We start from the raw sequence: 17472 nt of genomic DNA, 5'->3' as shown, positions 1-17472 counted from the left end.
GTTGGTAAAGTCAATAAATAACACAATAAGCAAACAGTAAAATCATTCAATAAATAAAACTTCATATCATGTTAAAATCAAAACAAAGCCTAAATTCCCTATTGCAAACCAGGCAGTTCACAGTCGGGAGCTCAGTTGGAGTTTGTAGTGTTCAATAACCAGATGGTTGTTGAGAAGAAGCTTTTCCTGAACCTGGAGGTCACGGTTTTCAGACTCCTCTTCCTTCTTCCTCATGGCAGGAATTAAATGAGAGCAATCTAATAGTAATTATCAGTATTATGAGGTAATCTGACCATAATGGAGCAAAACCGAAGTGCGTAGTACAATCTAAACATAGGTCATAGCAGATCATAGTTGCTGAGGTTAGTGTGTGTATTGTGTTCTTATGGTTTACAATTCATGATTGCAGTGTTCTTATACCCATTTGTTGTTGGGGAGAAGCTGTTCTTGAACCTAGATGTCGCAGCTTTCAATTTCCTGTACCTTCTTCCTCTTGGTGTAAGTGAATTGAGAGTGTGTGTTAGGGTGGTGTGGGTCTGATGATGTTAGCTGCCTTTTTGGGGCAGTGCTTCCTTCAATGGTGGGGTGGGGTGGGGGGGGGGGAGGGGGATCATTACCCGTGAGGGACCGGGCAGTGTCCACTCCTCTCTGAAATCTCCTTCATTCCTGGGTGTCTGCGTTGCCGAACCAGGTCAAGATGGAACCAGACGGTGTGGTCTCTACTATGCGCCCATAGAAGTTTGATAGAGTGTTTGTTGCCAAACCAAATCCCCTCAATCTCCTCATCAGTAAGAATTTGTGAGGGGCAAAGTTGGTTGTCCTATGTTAAGTAAACCATCATATTCAATTGGTGTTTGGAGCCACACGTTCAACCTGTAGAAGGAATGTATAAGAAAAGACACAAAGTGCTGGAGTGACTCAACGGGTTAGGCAGTATCTGTGGAGAATATGGATAGATGATGTTTCGGGTCTGGACCCTCCAAATGTTATTCTGACCACATTCGATCCTGACTTCATGTGCTGTCTGTGTGGAGTTTGCCCGTTCTGTGTGTGACCGTGTTGGTTTCCTCTGGGTGCTGCAGTTTCCTCCGACTTCACAAAGACATGCGGGTTAATTGGCCACTGTTAGTTTCCCCGTGTATATAGGGAGTGGATGAGGAAGTGGGATAACATAGAACTAGTATGATGGGTGATCGCTGGCTGGCATGGACTTGTCATAAGGTCATGTGATAGGAATAGAATTAGCCCATCAAGTCAATTCCACCATTCTATCATGACTGATCTGTCTCTCCCTCCTAACCCTATTCTCCTGCCTTCTCCCCGTAACCTCTGACACCTGTACTAATCAACCAGCATTTTTATAAACTCCAGCGAGTACAGGCCCAGTGCCGACAAACTCTCATCTAATCATTCCTGGGATCATTCTTGTAAACCTCCTCTGGACTCTCACCAGAGCCAGCACATCCTTCCTCAGATATGGCGCCCAAAATTGCTCACAATATTCCAAATGTGACCTACCAGCGCCTTATAGAGCCTCAGCATTACATCGCTGTTTTGTATACAAGCCCTCTTGAAATAAATGCTAGCATTGAGTTAGCTTTCTTTGGTGGGCCAAAGGGCCTGTTTCCACGCTGTATCGCTAAACTAAGCAGTTATAACACATGTCATAAAAAAGCATGGAATGGCAAAAGGGTTCCAAGATGTCACATGGTACTCTGAGAGAGAGCATTCTAACAAGAACAAAAAATATTGAACGTATTTTAAGAGGCTTTTAGGCACGTGGATACGTTGGGAATGGAGCGATATGGACCACAGGCAGCCAAAGGAGATTAGTATAACATAGTATCATGTTCGGCACCAACATTGTGGGCCAAAGGGCCTGTTCCTGTACTGTAGTGTGCTATGTTCCATGTTTTAGTTTAGTTTAGTTTAGAGATACAGTGTGGAAACAGGCCCTTCGGCCCACCGAGTCCGTGCTGACCAACGATCACCCCATACACTAGCACTATCCTACACACTAGGGACAATTTACAATCTTCACCGAAGCCAATTAACGTACAAACCTGCATGCCTTTGGAGTGTGGGAGGAAATTGGAGCACCCAGAAAAAACCTACGCAGGTCACGGGGAGAACATGCAAACACCGTACAGACAGCACCCGTGGTCAGGATCGAACCTGGGTTTCTGGTGCTGAAAGGCTGCAACTCTACCGCTGTGCCCATTTTGTACTCAACATTGGAACAGCTAATCAGAGCCTAATCGATTTGCAGATTATCTCTTAAAATAACTAATTTTTGATGCAAAATTGGGCTGGAGGGCTGGAGGTGGGTCAAGCAGCATCTGTGGAGTGAAAGGTTGGATATTTGGTTTTAAAGTACAGTGGAGGGGTATAGAAACAAAGAACTGCAGATGATAGTATACAAAAGGGTAAAGAAGGGTCCCGACCCGAAAAGTCGCCTATCCATGTTCTTCAGAGATTTTGCCTGACCTGCTGAGTCATTTGCTTCTTGCTTTTGCTGCTTGAATTTTGCTTCTTCTATGATAGAACATGTCCCCTCCTGCCCTGCATTTCATTTCCCTCTAGTGGCCACCTTCATTATCACAACAGTCATTGACGATGACTTAATTACTTTGGATGAAGATATTCTTGGCAGATATTCTTCTATGTGTCCTTAATATGTGCTTGTAGCGTGTTTATTTTTGATCTAGATACCACCAAAAGATTAGAAATTGCATTCAGTATGAAGCAGGTTAAAAATTCATTCACGATATAACTAGTTAATGTTTTTTAAGTTATAACAATTTTAAAAAATCTGCAGTCCATAGTTGACTACATATTTTCTAAAAAATAGTTTATAATAAATCTTAATTTGTTTTCACTTGAATTTTAGTTTCAGATAACTTTGGGCATCACTCGAGAATGGATATTTTTCCACTGAGATTGTTATGAGTATTTAATTGTCAATTTTACCGAAAATGGAACATTGACATTCTCACTTGCAGCAACATAACAAGTCTGTAAACACAGTACTCATAGATAACACAATAAACGGAAAAAGTTCAATGAAGTAAAATAAAACAATGTCAGTGTAAAACAAAAGCCCGAAGTTCCTAGCGCAACCAAGACAGTTCATAGTTCATAGGTTAGTTGGTGTTTGTAGTGTTCAGGAGCCTGATATATAACCCAATCATCCGTGGGATAATTCTCATAAGCCTCCTCTAGACTCTCCAATGCCAGCACATCCCTCCTCAGATATGGGGCTCAAAACCGCTCACAATATTCCAAATGTGGTCCTGACCAGCGCCTTATAAAGCCTCAGCATTACACCCTGGCATTTATATTCTAGTTCTCTCCAAATGAATGCTAACGTTCGTGAATGATCCCGGGGATGTTTGGGTTAACATTTGTTGAGAGTTTGATGGCTCTGGGCAGTCACGGTGGCGCAGCAGTAGAGTTGCTGCCTTACAGCAAAGTGCAGCGTTGGAGGCCCGGGTTTGATCCCGATTATTGGTGCTGTCTGTACAGAGTTTGTACGTTCTCCCCGTGACCTGCGTGGGTTTTCTCCGAGATCTTCCTCACACATTCCAAAGACGTACAGGTTTGTAGGTTAATTGGCTTGATAAATATAAAAATTGTCTAGTATAAAATTGTCCAACTTCCAGTATAGTCCATGGTGGACTCTTCGGAAGCTACAAGGTACAAGGTCTGTACTCGCTAGAAGGATGAGGGAGGATTTCAATGAAACACGGAATAAGGAAAGGTGTAAATAGAGTGGATGTGCAGAGGATGTCTCCACTAGTGGGAGAGTCTAAGACCAGAGGGCACAGCCTCAAAATAAAAGGACCATTAGAATGAAGACGAGGAGGAATTTATTTAGTCAGAGGGTGGTGAATCTGTGTAATTCAATGCCACAGATGGCAGTGGAGGCCAAATCATTGGCTATTTTTAAAGTGGAATTTGACAGTTTCTTGTTTAGTAAGGGTGTTAAAGGTTATGGGAAGAATGCAGGAGAATGAAGTTGAGAAGAAAAAAAAAGATCAGGCATGATCGAATGGCAGAGTAGACTAGATGGGCTGAATGGCTTAATTCTGTTCATACGTCTGATGGTCTTATGGTCCTATGATGACTTTATCGCTTAGTGTGAACCAGAGTGCACGTGACCCTTTCCAATGCAAACCTGTCAGGCTGCAACATAATGCAGTCATTCTTCACAAATTTTGCTGCAATGTGTAAGAACATAGGTTTAAACCAAAATGCTGATCAGACACATTGGACGTCAAAGATTTAAGGTGACACTTTAGCATTACAGTATGAAAATTGAGTTTAACAATGGATCGCTAAATTATACATTTTTCTACTTGTAAGTAAGATGGCAAATGTCCATTCTGCTGCCATCGCACAATGCCTGGACATGGAGCAGTGGAAGTCCCATCTTGTTCACTTGGTCCTTTTCAATAACTGACTTGTATTTTATGTCTCCCACCAGGATGGAAGTCCAGTCAACAAGAAAATCACTTCTTTGTAAAGAATGCATCAGGTAGATCCATGAGTGTCCACTGATAATTGAACTCTCCTTGGTCCACCTGATCCCCGTTGCTCACTGCTTCCTTTGAGTACTTTGGCTTTGATATTCCTGCCAGCAATCCTTAAATGTGAGATTGGTTCACATCATTCAGTCCAAAGCATTATTCTCTCATTCATTGCAGTAGAGAGTACAATAACTGGATTGACACCTGGAAGTATGATGTTGTGGCGATCAGTGAAACATGGTTGCAGGAGGGCTGTGATTGGAAACTAAATATTCCAGGATTTCATTGCTTCAGGTGTGATAGAATTGGAGGGGCAAGAGGTGGAGGTGTTGCATTGCTTGTCAGGGAAGATATTACAGCAGTGCTTTGGCAGGATAGATTAGAGGGCTCGTCTAGGGAGGCTATTTGGATGGAACTGAGAAATGGGAAAGTGGTAACAACACTTATAGGGGTGTATTATAGACTGCTAAATGGGGAGCGAGAATTGGAAGAGCAAATATGTAAGGAGATCGCAGATATTAGTAGTAAGCACAAGGTAGTGATTGTGGGAGATTTCAATTTTCCACACATAGACTGGGAAACACATTCTGTAAATGGGCTGGATGGTTTGGAGTTTGTAAAATGTGTGCAGGAGTTTTTTGGAGCAAAAACATAGAGGGTACCTACTAGAGAAGGGGCGGTGCTATGGAGACAGGTCAGGTGGCAGGGTATGTGTTGTTTCAGTTTGGGTCCAGTGATCACAATACCCTTAGTTTCAATATAATTATGGAGAGGGTCAGAACTGGACCTAGGGTTGAGATTTTTGATTGGAGACAGGCTCACTTTGATGCGATGCGAAATGATTTAAAAGGAGTGTACTGGGACATTTTGTTTTATGGGAAGGATGTGGAAGAGAAATGGAGGACATTTAAGGGTGACATTTAGAGTAAGAATGATATCCCTGTTCAGGTGAAAGCAGTAAAAATGGTATCCATGTTGGGGAACACTTGGTTGGGTCCAGAGAGATCACAATAATCGGGCGCATAGGCAGTTGGAGTAAATGAGGTGCTAATTATGGAGTAGGGTCAGAACTGAAAAGCTAGGGATATGAGATTTTTGAAGTAAGGTGAAAGTAAATCCAAAGGGTTTCTACTCTATTTGAGGAAAGGATAATGCGAAAGGATTTCCATTAGAGAGTCAGAGTGAATTGGGACATTTTGGGGGGAGATATTGAACAATTTATTTTTTCTTCGGAACCAGAAAAGGAGGACATTTAAAGGTGACATTTTAAGAGTACAGAATCTTTATGTCCCTGTTTCGGGAAGAAAGGACATTTTGAAAAATATAAAAAGTGGATAAGTCTCCAGCCATGGTTTTCAAGGGAAATTGGACACTTGGTTTGGAAAAAGCGAGAGACAGATCTACAATAATGTATAGGCAGCGGGATGGAGTAAATGAGGTGCTTGAGGAGTATTTAAAAAGGGTGTAAAAAGCAATCTTAAGAAATGTTAATTTGAAAAGCTAAAAGGAAGATATGAGGTTGCTTTGGCAAGTAAACAGGTGAAAGTAAAGTCCAAAGGGTTTGTGCTACATCTATATTAATAGCAAAAGGATTTGAAGAGGTTACTCGAGGGATAAAATTGGTCCATTAGAGAGTCAGTAAGAGTTGGTTACAAAGCTTCATCTTGCAGAGCCAAAAACAGTGGGGGGAGATATGAACAATAATGGTGGATGGCTTTTGTCGGTATTCACCAAGGAGAAGCCACAGGGATCTGTGTTGAATGTTGTTGAGGTAAGGGAAACAAGTAGAGTAGCTATGGAAACTATGAGATTTAAAGAAGAGGAAGTACTGACACTTTTGAAAAATATAAAAGTGGATAAGTCTCCAGGTCCGGACAGGATATTCCCTGGGACATTTAGGGAAGTTAGTGTAGAAATAGCAGGGGCTACGACAGAAATATTTCAAATGTCATTAGAAACGGGAATAGTGCCGGAGGATAGGTGTACTGCGCATGTTGTTCCATTGTTTAAAAAGGGTTCTAAGAGTAAACCTAGCAATTATAGACCTGTTAGTTTGACGTCAGTGGTGGTCGCAAATTAATGGAAAGGATACTTAGAGATTATATATATATATAAACATCTGGATAAACAGGGTCTGATTAGGAACAGTCAACAGGGATTTGTGCCTGGAAGGTCATGTTTGACTAATCTTCTTGAATGATGAGAGGGATAGACAGAGTTGACGTGGATAAGCTTTTCCCACTGAGAGTAGGGAAGATTCAAACAAGAGGACATGACTTCAGAATGAAGGGACAGAGGTTTAGGGGTAACATGAGGGGGAACTTCTTTACTCAGAGAGTGGCGACTGTGTGGAATGAGCTTCCAGTGGAGGTGGTGGAGGCAGGTTCGATTTTATCATTTAAAAATAAATTGGATAGTTATATGGACGGGAAAGGAATGGAGGGTTATGATCTGAGTGCAGGTAGATGGGACTAGGGGAGAATAAGTGTTCGTCACGGACTAGAAGGGCTGAGATGGCCTGTTTCCGTGCTGTAATTGTTATATGGTTATATGGTTAACTGGTTGCATCATGGGCTGGTTTAGTAACTCAAATCCCAGCAACAAAGGAGATTACAAAAAGTGGTGGCCACTGCCCAGTGTTTGTGCATTGACTACCCCACCACACACTGCCCGGGTCAATCACAGGTACTGACCATCCCACCACACTCTGCCCCACACTCCTGATCACCCCAGCATCAAAGGGATTCCCAGGAGACGCTGCCTCAAAAAGGCAGCCAGCATCATCAGAGACCTACACCATCCTGGCCATGCTCTCATTTCACTCATTTCACAGTGACCTCCAGGTTAAGAACAGCTGCTTCCCAACAACCATGTCTCTTAAAACACTACTAACACCAACTAAACCTTGAACTACAGACTATCTTGGTTGCACTAGGGACTTTGTGCTCTTTGCAATAATAATGGTGTTTCTTCATTATTTCTTCATATCTATGTGTACTGTGTTTACAGATCTGTTATGCTGCTGCAAGTAAGGATTTCATTGTTCCGTTTCAGTTCAATTAAACACTTTTGATGGCATTAAATTCATTGTGGCGACGTGAGCCTTGCTGGACAGGCCTGTTCTGAGTGCCCAGAGGATATGAGTCAACAATGGGTTGGATCGGATCAACATGAAGACAGGCCCTTTGGCCTACTGAGTCCACGCCGTGCACCTGTCACACTGTGGCACGTTATCCCACATTTTCATCCACTCCCTACACACTGTGGGCAATTTGCAGAGGGCCACTTATATTCTAGTTCTACTTAGCCTACAAACTCGCACGTCTTTGGGATGTGGGTGGAAACCGGGGCACCTGGAGGAAACCCACAGGGAGAATGTACAAATTCCACACACAGACAGCAGCTGAGGTCAGGATTGAACCCGGATCTCTGGCGCTAAGAGGCAGCAGCTCTACTAGCTGCGCCACTGTTTAGTTTAGTTTATTGTTACGTGTACCAAGGTACAGTGCAAAGCTTTTGCTGCGCGCTATTCGGTTAGTGGAAAGACTATACATGATTACGTTGAAACCGCCCACAGTGTGCAGATACACGATAAAGGGAATAACCTTTAGTGCATGGTAAAGTCCGATTAAACATAGTCGAAGGGTCAGTCCTGTTAATGTTGTTAATCTTTTCAATAATTCAGATGAAATTCTAGATAAAAATACTTTCTTTGTCTTCACTTTGTCTTCAATTTTCAGGTGGAAATGTCGCCTACAACTCCTCAGTTTGTTGATCGTAATATTTACCAATGGGATATTAATGGCACGGGGAAGCTGGTGAAAATTAAAGGTGTCATTGGCCCGATACACAAAGCCCAGTGCACTGACTACACCTCAATCAGACAAGAGATCCACTTGTTGCAAGATACACACGCCACCCACTACCAGTTCTCCCTCAACTGGTCCCTCCTCCTGACCACGGGAGAGTCTACAAAGGACATCCGTGCAAACCTTCGTTATTACAAATGCTACATCAGTGAGCTCCTTCGGGCCAACGTGACTCCGGTGGTGGTGTTGTACCATCCAACCCTGGAGGACCAGCAGCTCCCCTCAGCCTTGGACGCCAAGGGGGGCTGGATGAACACAGCGACCATGAAGGCATTTGTGGAGTACGCCCGGTTTTGTTTCACGCAGCTGGGAGACAAGGTGAGACTCTGGATAACCATGAGTGAACCAAATGGCATCAAGCACTTGGAGAGGTACAGAGCCAACTTCACCATCGTGGGCCACAACTTAATCAAGGCCCACGCCCTAGTTTGGCACCTCTACAACAACGAGTTCCGCAAGACGCAGGGAGGAGAGGTCTCCGTCTCTCTTCACGCTGATTGGGTTGACCCTGCCGACCCGTTCTCCCGCGACGACATTGAAGCGGCGGCCAGCACCTTGGAGTTTGACATCGGCTGGTTCGCAGAACCCATTCTGGGCAACGGGGACTATCCTTTGGTCATGAGGGACGGCCGGAGTCAAAGGCAACACCTGGTCTGGCGCGACTCCTACCTGCCCCACTTCACCCGCCAAGAGAGAGAGTTGGTACGAGGCTCCATGGACTTTGTGGCCCTGAATCACTACACCACACACCTTGTCCATCTGGAGGAGAACACCGACCCTCAGGATGGCGCTGAGCTCAAAGTGCAACACCTGAAGGACGCCACTTGGCTGGCATCGCCAGACGGAAAAGCAGTTGTACCGTGGGGTTTACGGAAACTATTAAGGTGGATAAAATCAAAATATGGCAACGTTCCCATCTACATCACCTCGAACGGAATTGATGATGATTCTCCCACCAAGGACAAGCTGCGAGTCTACTACATCCAGAGTTACATTAACGAAGTTTTAAAAGGTAGGCCCTTTTTAAGGTGGACACAAGCAACTGCAGATGCTGGTACACAAACAAAAACACAAAGTGTTGGAATAACTCAGCGGGTCATAGAAACATAGAAACATAGAAAAAAGGTGCAGGAGTAGGCCATTCGGCCCTTTGAGCCTGCACCGCCATTTAATATGATCATGGCTGATCATCCAACTCAGTATCCTGTACCTACCTTCTCTCCTGATCCCTTAGCCACAAGGGCCATATCTAACTCCCTCTTAAATATAGCCAATGAACTGGCCTCAACTACCTTCTGTGGCAGAGAGTTCCACAGATTCACCACTCTCTGTGTGAAAAATGTTTTTCTCATCTGGGTCCTAAAAGATTTCCCCCTTATCCTTAAACTGTGACCCATTGTTCTGGACTTCCCCAACATCAGGAACAGACAGCATCTCGGGATAACATTGACAGGTGATCTTTGAGACTGGAGATGGGTGCCTGACCTGAAGCGTCACCAATCCATGTTCTGCAGGGACACATGCCTGACCTGTTGAGTTACTCCAGCACTTTGTGTCTTTCCTACAGAATAATTTATCTTCCTTTTCTTTATCGTCATCGTAAATTCCCCCATTTCTATTTGTCTGCTGCTGTTACTTGCGTGTTTCGTCTCATCTTCCATCTTACCTTTGTTTCTCAGGTGTACTGCTATTTGTCAACTTTTGGAAACTCTCTCTTGGATTTCTATATCATCATCAATTTCTCCTCTCAGCCACATTGAGCCTTAAAGAAAATCAAATTTTCCAACAAACTATGTGTTATTTCTTTACAGGCAATAACCTGTTGTACCTTATTTTTCCCATTTAGCCACTGCTATCCACAGCCAGCTCACACTAATCATTCATTCATAGCTTATAGACCTATATTTCAGACCTGGATTTCAGGTTGAAAACAAACACAGTGTTAAATGTTACTATATTATGATCACTCTTCCCTATAAACCTTTTGACAACAATTGTCAATTAATCATTGCATATAAGATTATGTCTTATATCGTATAAGATTGACTTCCTCCTCTGAGGATAAGAGTCAGGAAGACCTAAGGTACACAAAAATGCTGGAGAAACTCAGTGGGTGCAGCAGGATCTATGGGGCGAAGGAGATAGGCAACGTTTCGGGCCTAAACCCTTCTTCAGACCTGATGGTTAGGCAACACTTGGAATATTGTGTGCAGTTCTGGTCGGCCCCATACATGAAGAATGTGGAGGCTTTGGAGGGGGTGCTGCCTGTATTAGAGGGTATTGGTTACAAGAGGTTAGACAGACTTGAATTGTTCACTGTGCAATGTTAAAGATTGAGGGTGGACCTTATAGAAGTATATAAAATTATGAGAGGCATAGATAGGGTGGAGAATGTGGAGGACAGACCAAGGGTGCTGTCTGCGTCGAGTTTGCACGTTCTCCCTGTGACTGCATGGGTTTCCTCTCCAGTTTCCGTCCACAGTCCAAAGACGTGTAGGTTGGTAGGTTAGTTGGCCTCTGTAAATTGTCCCTAGTGTAAGGGGGATGCATGAGAAAGTCAATTCAAAAGCCTGCAGGTAATTACATGTATTGAGGTGCATTGCCCTGAGCAGGAGCGGATGAGAAAGTGGGATAACATAGAACTAATGTGAATGGATGATCGATGGTCAGCATGGACTCGATGGGTCGAAGGGCCTGTTTCCATGCAGTATCTCTAAACTAGACAATGGACCAGAATTCAGGTATAGTTACAGACCTCATGACGTTTATTTTGTTTTTTGTTTGATTCCTTACACAGCCTTAAAACTGGACGGAGTAAATATCCATGGCTATTTTGCATGGGCTTTAAGAGATATTGATGAGCCAAACTATGGCCTCTACAACTCCAATCAAGCTGCAAAGCTGTCCGTTGAATATTACAAGTTGATTGTTGATAACGGGGGATTCCCTGCATCAAAATCACCCCGCGCCAAATGCCATCAAGGCTGCAATCCTTTCTACCTGAGGAAACAGCTGTTAGTTTTCACATTCTGCACTCTAAGTGTTTTTACAGCAACAATATTTTTGATTATTTATTATTCTTCAAAAAGATGCAGAAAATATAAGTAATCACATTTATTTTAAGGAAATGTGGAGAAATTAGCCATTTGTGTGTTTACAAAAAGAGTGATATTTAAGTAGTGCGCTGTTTAGTGAGCTGCTTGGTACTAGTTTGGGGTTGCAACCTATGATTTTCTTAAAAGTATTCCCATCTCAAGGTTTTAGCTACATGACTGAGCCTGTACAACGATCACCCCACTCGAGTCTGGACAATCATCACAGCTAAGGTGAGAGGAGGATTATTGAGGTGAGAGGGGGGAAAGGTTCAATGGAGATGTGAGGGACAGGTTTTTTTACACTGAGGCTGGCGGGTGCCTATGGCTGACAGAGGTGGTGGTGGAATAGGTCTGATAGTGGTGTTTAAGAGGCTTTTAGATGGGGCACATGGAAGTGCAGGGAATGGTGGGGTATGGATCATGTACAGGCAGAGATCAGTTTAACTAGGCATCATGTTCGCCACGAACATTGTGGGCTGAAGGGCCCGTTCCTGTTACATAGAAACATAGAAAATAGGTGCAGGAGGAGACCATTTAGCCCTTCGAGCCAGCACCGCCATTCATTGTGATCATGGCTGATCGTCCCCAATCAATAACCCATGCCTGTCTTCTCCCCATATCCCTTGATTCCACCTGCTCCTAGAGCGCAATCTAACTCTCTTAAATCCATCCAGTGATTTGGCCTCCACTGCCTCTGTGGCAGGGAATTCCACGAATTCACAACTTTCTGGGTGAAAAAGTTTTTTCTCATCTCAGTCTTAAATGACCTCCCCTTTATTCTAAGACTGTGGCCCCCTGGTTCTGGACTCACCCAACATTAGGAACATTTTCCTGCATCTTGCTTGTCCAGTCCTTTTATAGTTTTATATGTTTCTATAAGATCCCTTTCATCCTTCTAAACTCCAGTTAATACAAGCATAGTCTTTTCAATCTTTCCTCATATGACAGTCCCACCATCCCAGGGATCAATCTCGTGAACCTACGCTGCACTGCCTCAATCACAAGGATGTCCTTCCTCAAATTAGGAGACCAAAACTGTACACAATACTCCAGATGTGGTCTTACCAGAGCCCTATACAACTGCAGAAGAACCTCTTTACTCCTATACTGAAATTCTCTTGCTATGAAGACCAACATTCCATTATGTTGCTATTGTACTATTCCATGAGTTCTCTATGAATTCTATGAAGACACTCAGAATAATTCCCCCAAACAACCACACACTGCAATAGCTTTGGTACATGCACAAATGAACCTAATCATAGTCATACAGCATGGAAACAGACCCATTGGCCCAACTTGTCCATGCCGTCCAAGATGCCCTATCTAAGCTAGTCCCATTTACCCGCGTTTGGCCCATATCCCTCTAAATCTTTCCTATCCATGTACCTGTGACATATTTTACATCTCCCCTAATTCCTGTCTCTTGAACAAGAGAAGTCGTTAAAAGTCGTGAAATGTTGATTCAATGTCGTGGTGTTACACTGTGATGTAGACTTAACGTTACTCCACCAACTGCACAAAGCAAGTACTGGCAGTCTCAGTAGGGTGGCACTGTGGAGCAGCAGGTAGAGCTGCTGTCTCACCACTTTCAATGAGACCCGGGTTCGATCCTGACCTCAGGTGCTGTCTGTGAGGAGTTTGCACATGCTCTGTGTCACCGTGTGCATTTGCTCCCACATTCCAAAGACGTAAGAGTTTGTAGGTTAATTGGCCTCTGTAAAGTTGCACCATTGTGTGGGTAGTGGATGTGGAAGTGGGATAACATAGAACTAGTGTTAGCGTGGACAAGTGGGCCGAAGGGCCTCTTTCCATGCTGTATCTTCCATCAGTCAATCAATAATCTTCTTACTGGGCTAACTCTGGCTTCAAATGAATTCTCGGGTTAAAATCAATGAACTCAGGACACGAGACACAAGGATCTCCAGATGTTGAGCAAAACATAATGTGCTGGAGGAACTCAGCAAGTTAGGCAGGATCTGTGGAGGGAATGGATGGGTCCCCACCTAAATCATCGTCTGTCCATTCTCTGCATGTATGCTACCTGACCAACTAAATCCAGGACAGGAATGGAGGTAAGATGTAGATATCTTATAATCTTCAAGGCCATGTACTATATCAGGTAAACGAGTTCTGTGACACCTTCTCTCACTGCTCCTCCTCTGTGATTCCTGCTGATGTCCCACCATGTACTGACCTGGATTCACTTCCACAGCCATATGCGTTTCAACCTATTATCTAGCCCTTCCTCTCCCCCCCCCAAACCCCCCCCCCCCCCCCCCCCCCCCCCACACACACACACACAATCAGTCTGAAGAAGGGTCCTGACCCGAAACATCACCCATCCATGTTCTCCAGAGGTACTGCCTAACCCACTGAGTTACTCCGGCACTTTGTGTCTTTTTTTAAATAAACCAGCAGCTGCAGTTCCTTGTTCCACTATTCTTCTAATGAATGTATCCTCAAGTGAATGACCACTCATCTCCCCAAATTCAAAGTTTGAATTAAATCTGACAATTATAAGCTTAATTTGAAAACACATTGCAGGATTACAATTACCAAGAACAATCTACCTTTCATCTCTTATCTAAGGGTGACAGATCAGTAGAATTGCTGCCTCACAGCGCCCGAGACCCGGGTTCCATGCTGACTATGGGTGCTGCCTGCACGGAATTTGTACGTTCTCCCTGTGGCCGCGTGGATTTCCATATAAAACAATTACAGCACGGAAACAGGCCATCTCGACCCTTCTAGTCCGTGCCGAACACATAATCTCCCCTAGTCCCATATACCTGCGCTCAGACCATAACCCTCTATTCCCTTCCCATCCATATAACTATCCAATTTATTTTTAAATGATAAAAACGAACCTGCCTCCACCACCTTCACTGGAAGCTCATTCCACACAGCTACCACTCTCTGAGTAAAGAAGTTCCCCCTCATGTTACCCCTAAACTTCAGTCCCTTAATTCTTTAGTCATGTCCCCTTGTTTGAATCTTCCCTACTCTCAGTGGGAAAAGCTTTTCCATGTCAACTCTGTCTATCCCTCTCATCATTTAAAAAACCTCTATCAAGTCCCCCCTTAACCTTCTGCGCTCCAAAGAATAAAGCCCTAACTTGTTCAACCTCTCTCTGTAACTTAGTTACTGAAACCCAGGCAACATTCTAGTAAAATTTCCTCCCACACTCGGAAGACGTGCGGCTTTGTAGGTTGATTGGCTTCTGTAAATTATCTCTAGTGTGTGGGATAGAAGTAGTGTTGGGGTGATCATTGGTTGGCGTGGATTTGGTGGGCCGAGGGGCCTGTTTCCATGTTGTATCTTTTAACTAAAACAATGGAGCGAATGTCAAGAAAGGTGGGTTCAGACTCAAGTACCAACGTTGCTGTTATCCTTTCAAATTGGGGGAATGGGAGTGGTGGATAGGCACATGGATATGCAGAAAATGGAGGGATATGGAACGTGTGCAGGCAGATGCAGGTATTGGCATCCAGCATGGCAAAGCACAGTCAACCTGTGATCAGGAGAGTGTCCCAATTTCCAACTTGCCTTCCCACTTAGTAAAGCTCAAGTTCAAGCTCAAGTTTGTTGGATGAAGAGATTTTGGGACGTCCCTTCTGTTGGCAGTAATGTGATGGAATACATCTGATGGCTGCCCGTCAAATTCTTACATTTGAACCTAATCGAATTGGGAGAAAGCAGCACAACTTTTTTTAAATGTTCCCTTAATTAAGTTGACCATTGCGATTATACAGAAAAATGACCGATTCTTAGAACAGTACAGCACAGGAACGGGCCCTTTGGCCCTAAATGTCTGAACCAAACATGATGCCAGGACCAACTCTTATCTTCCTGCACATAATCGATATCCCTCCATTTCCTGCATCTCTATGTGCCTATCCAAAAGCCTCATCAATGCCACTGTCGTATCAGCCTCCACCACTACTCTGTGTTACGTTTGAAATGAAGCATAACACAGACATTTGCAAAGCAACTGGTATTTATTCGTAATCAACCTCTTTTTCTAATTTCCGCAACAAGAGTGTTTCTTTGGTAAAAGATACACAGCTGACGTAAGGATGCAATGTGAAGAGGAAGATGGCCCCAGGAAATCACAGCTCACAGCAATGTCTGGAAGCTAGATGAAGGCTAACGGTCCTTGCACAGCAGGGTATTTAAAATGTTGTAAGAGAGCTTGGCATTTATTTTTAGATGTGCATATTTATTTGACTGCCCAGTAGCTGTACATTGTAACAATTGTGTTGTTTGTAAATAAAGAGTGCAAGAAATGTTGCTCTGTTAAAGTTGCATGTGGCAAAATGTGGTGCCTGGAATAAAAAACTGCAGTAATTCCTTCTGTGATTTGTTCTCCTGATTTATTTATTTGACATTGTTAGTAACTTGCAACATTGGGATACCATGGGCATGTGGTAGAGCTGTAGGCTTTGTAGCAGGCATTTAAAACTAAAATTACGTGGCACAGCTGTAGAGTTGCTGCCTCACAGCGCCAGTGATCCAAGTTTGATCCTGTCTACGAGTGCTATAGAAACATATAAAATAGGTGCAGGAGTAGGCCATTCGGCCCTTCGAGCCTGCACTGCCGTTCAATATGATCATGGCTGATCATCCAACTCAGTATCCCGTACCTGCCTTCTCTCCATACCCACTGATCCCCTTAGCCACAAGGGCCACATCTAACTCCCTCTTAAGTATAGCCAATGAACTGGCCTCAACTACCTTCTGTGGCAGAGATTTCCAGAGATTCACCACTCGCTGTGTGAAAAATGTTTTTCTCATCTCGGTCCGAAAAGACTTCCCCCTTATCCTTAAACTGTGACCCCTTGTTCTGGACTTCCCCAACATCGGGAACAATCTTCCTGCATCTAGCCTGTCCAACCCCTTAAAAATGTTGTAAGTTTCTAAAAGATCCCCCCTCAATCTTCTAAATTCTAGTGAGTACAAGCCGAGTCTATCCAGTCTTTCTTCATATGAAAGTCCTGACATCCCAGGAATCAGTCTGGTGAACCTTCTCTGTACTCCCTCAATGGCAAGAATGTCTTTCCTCAGATTAGGAGACCAAAACTGTACGCAATACTCCAGGTGTGGTCTCAATATGTGTTGACTTTGAACGTTCTCCCTGCGACAACATGGGTTTTCTCCCACATTCCAAAGACGTACAGTTTTGTCGGTTAATTGACTTCAGTAATATTTTCCCCAGTGCGTAGGATAGTGCTGTTGTACGGGGTAATCGCTGGTTGTTGCGGACTCGGTGAGCCGAAGAGCCCGTTTCCCTGCTGTCTAAAGATCCAAAATATTTATCAAAGATAGTGCATGTCCACACCGTCCATCAATCACCTTTTCACATTAGTTCTATGAAGGCCCCAGTCCTGACCAGTTATGTTGTCTATCCATTACCTCCACAGATCTGCCTGACCTCTGATTCCTCCAGCACTTTGTTTGTCCAAGGTACTAACTACTGAGTAACATCTCTGTACTATGGCCATTATTTATACCGCAACTAAGTGAAGCACTTCATTGTTACGTGGTGTCTTTCTGCGTGTAATCTGCCTGTGACATTTCCAACATTACAATGATGGCAATACTGCAAATGAACTTTCATGCTCAAGCAGATTGCAAAGCCCTGAGATTCACAAATATGCTGCATCAGAAATGGAGGTGGTGGAAGCAAATATGATAGAGATATTTAAGAGGCTTTTAGATAGGTACGCCGATACGCAAGGAATGGATGGATATGGATCATGCGCAGGCAGAGATCAGTTTATCTTGGCATGAAGACTGCAAGAAATTGCAGCGAATTGTGGACGCAGCCCAGACCACCACACAAACCAACCTCCCTTCTATTGACTCCATTTATACTTGGCACTGCATAATCAAGGACGAGTCGCACCCTGGCCACTTCCTCTTCTACCCTCTCCCATCAGGCAAAAGGTACAAAAGTGTAAAAACATACACCTCCAG

At 43.8% G+C, this 17472-nt stretch overlaps 1 protein-coding gene across 1 annotated transcript in view; it reads left to right on the top strand.

Moving 5' to 3' along the window:
• kl (klotho) overlaps positions 1–13744 on the top strand; it is a 43203-nt gene extending 29459 nt beyond the window's left edge. Inside the window, exons 4-5 of the mRNA XM_055636849.1 lie at positions 8270–9410; positions 11196–13744. Coding sequence (XP_055492824.1) covers positions 8270–9410; positions 11196–11506 — 1452 coding nt within the window. The 3' untranslated portion in view covers positions 11507–13744. The remainder of the gene's footprint in view (positions 1–8269; positions 9411–11195) is intronic.
• Positions 13745–17472: the final 3728 nt, after the last annotated feature.

The sequence above is a fragment of the Leucoraja erinacea genome, chromosome 6 (genome assembly GCF_028641065.1).
Source record: "Leucoraja erinacea ecotype New England chromosome 6, Leri_hhj_1, whole genome shotgun sequence".
Taxonomy (NCBI): Eukaryota; Metazoa; Chordata; class Chondrichthyes; order Rajiformes; family Rajidae; genus Leucoraja; species Leucoraja erinaceus.
Note: the sequence above shows the minus strand (reverse complement) of the source record. Positions and strands in the feature narration are given on the sequence as shown.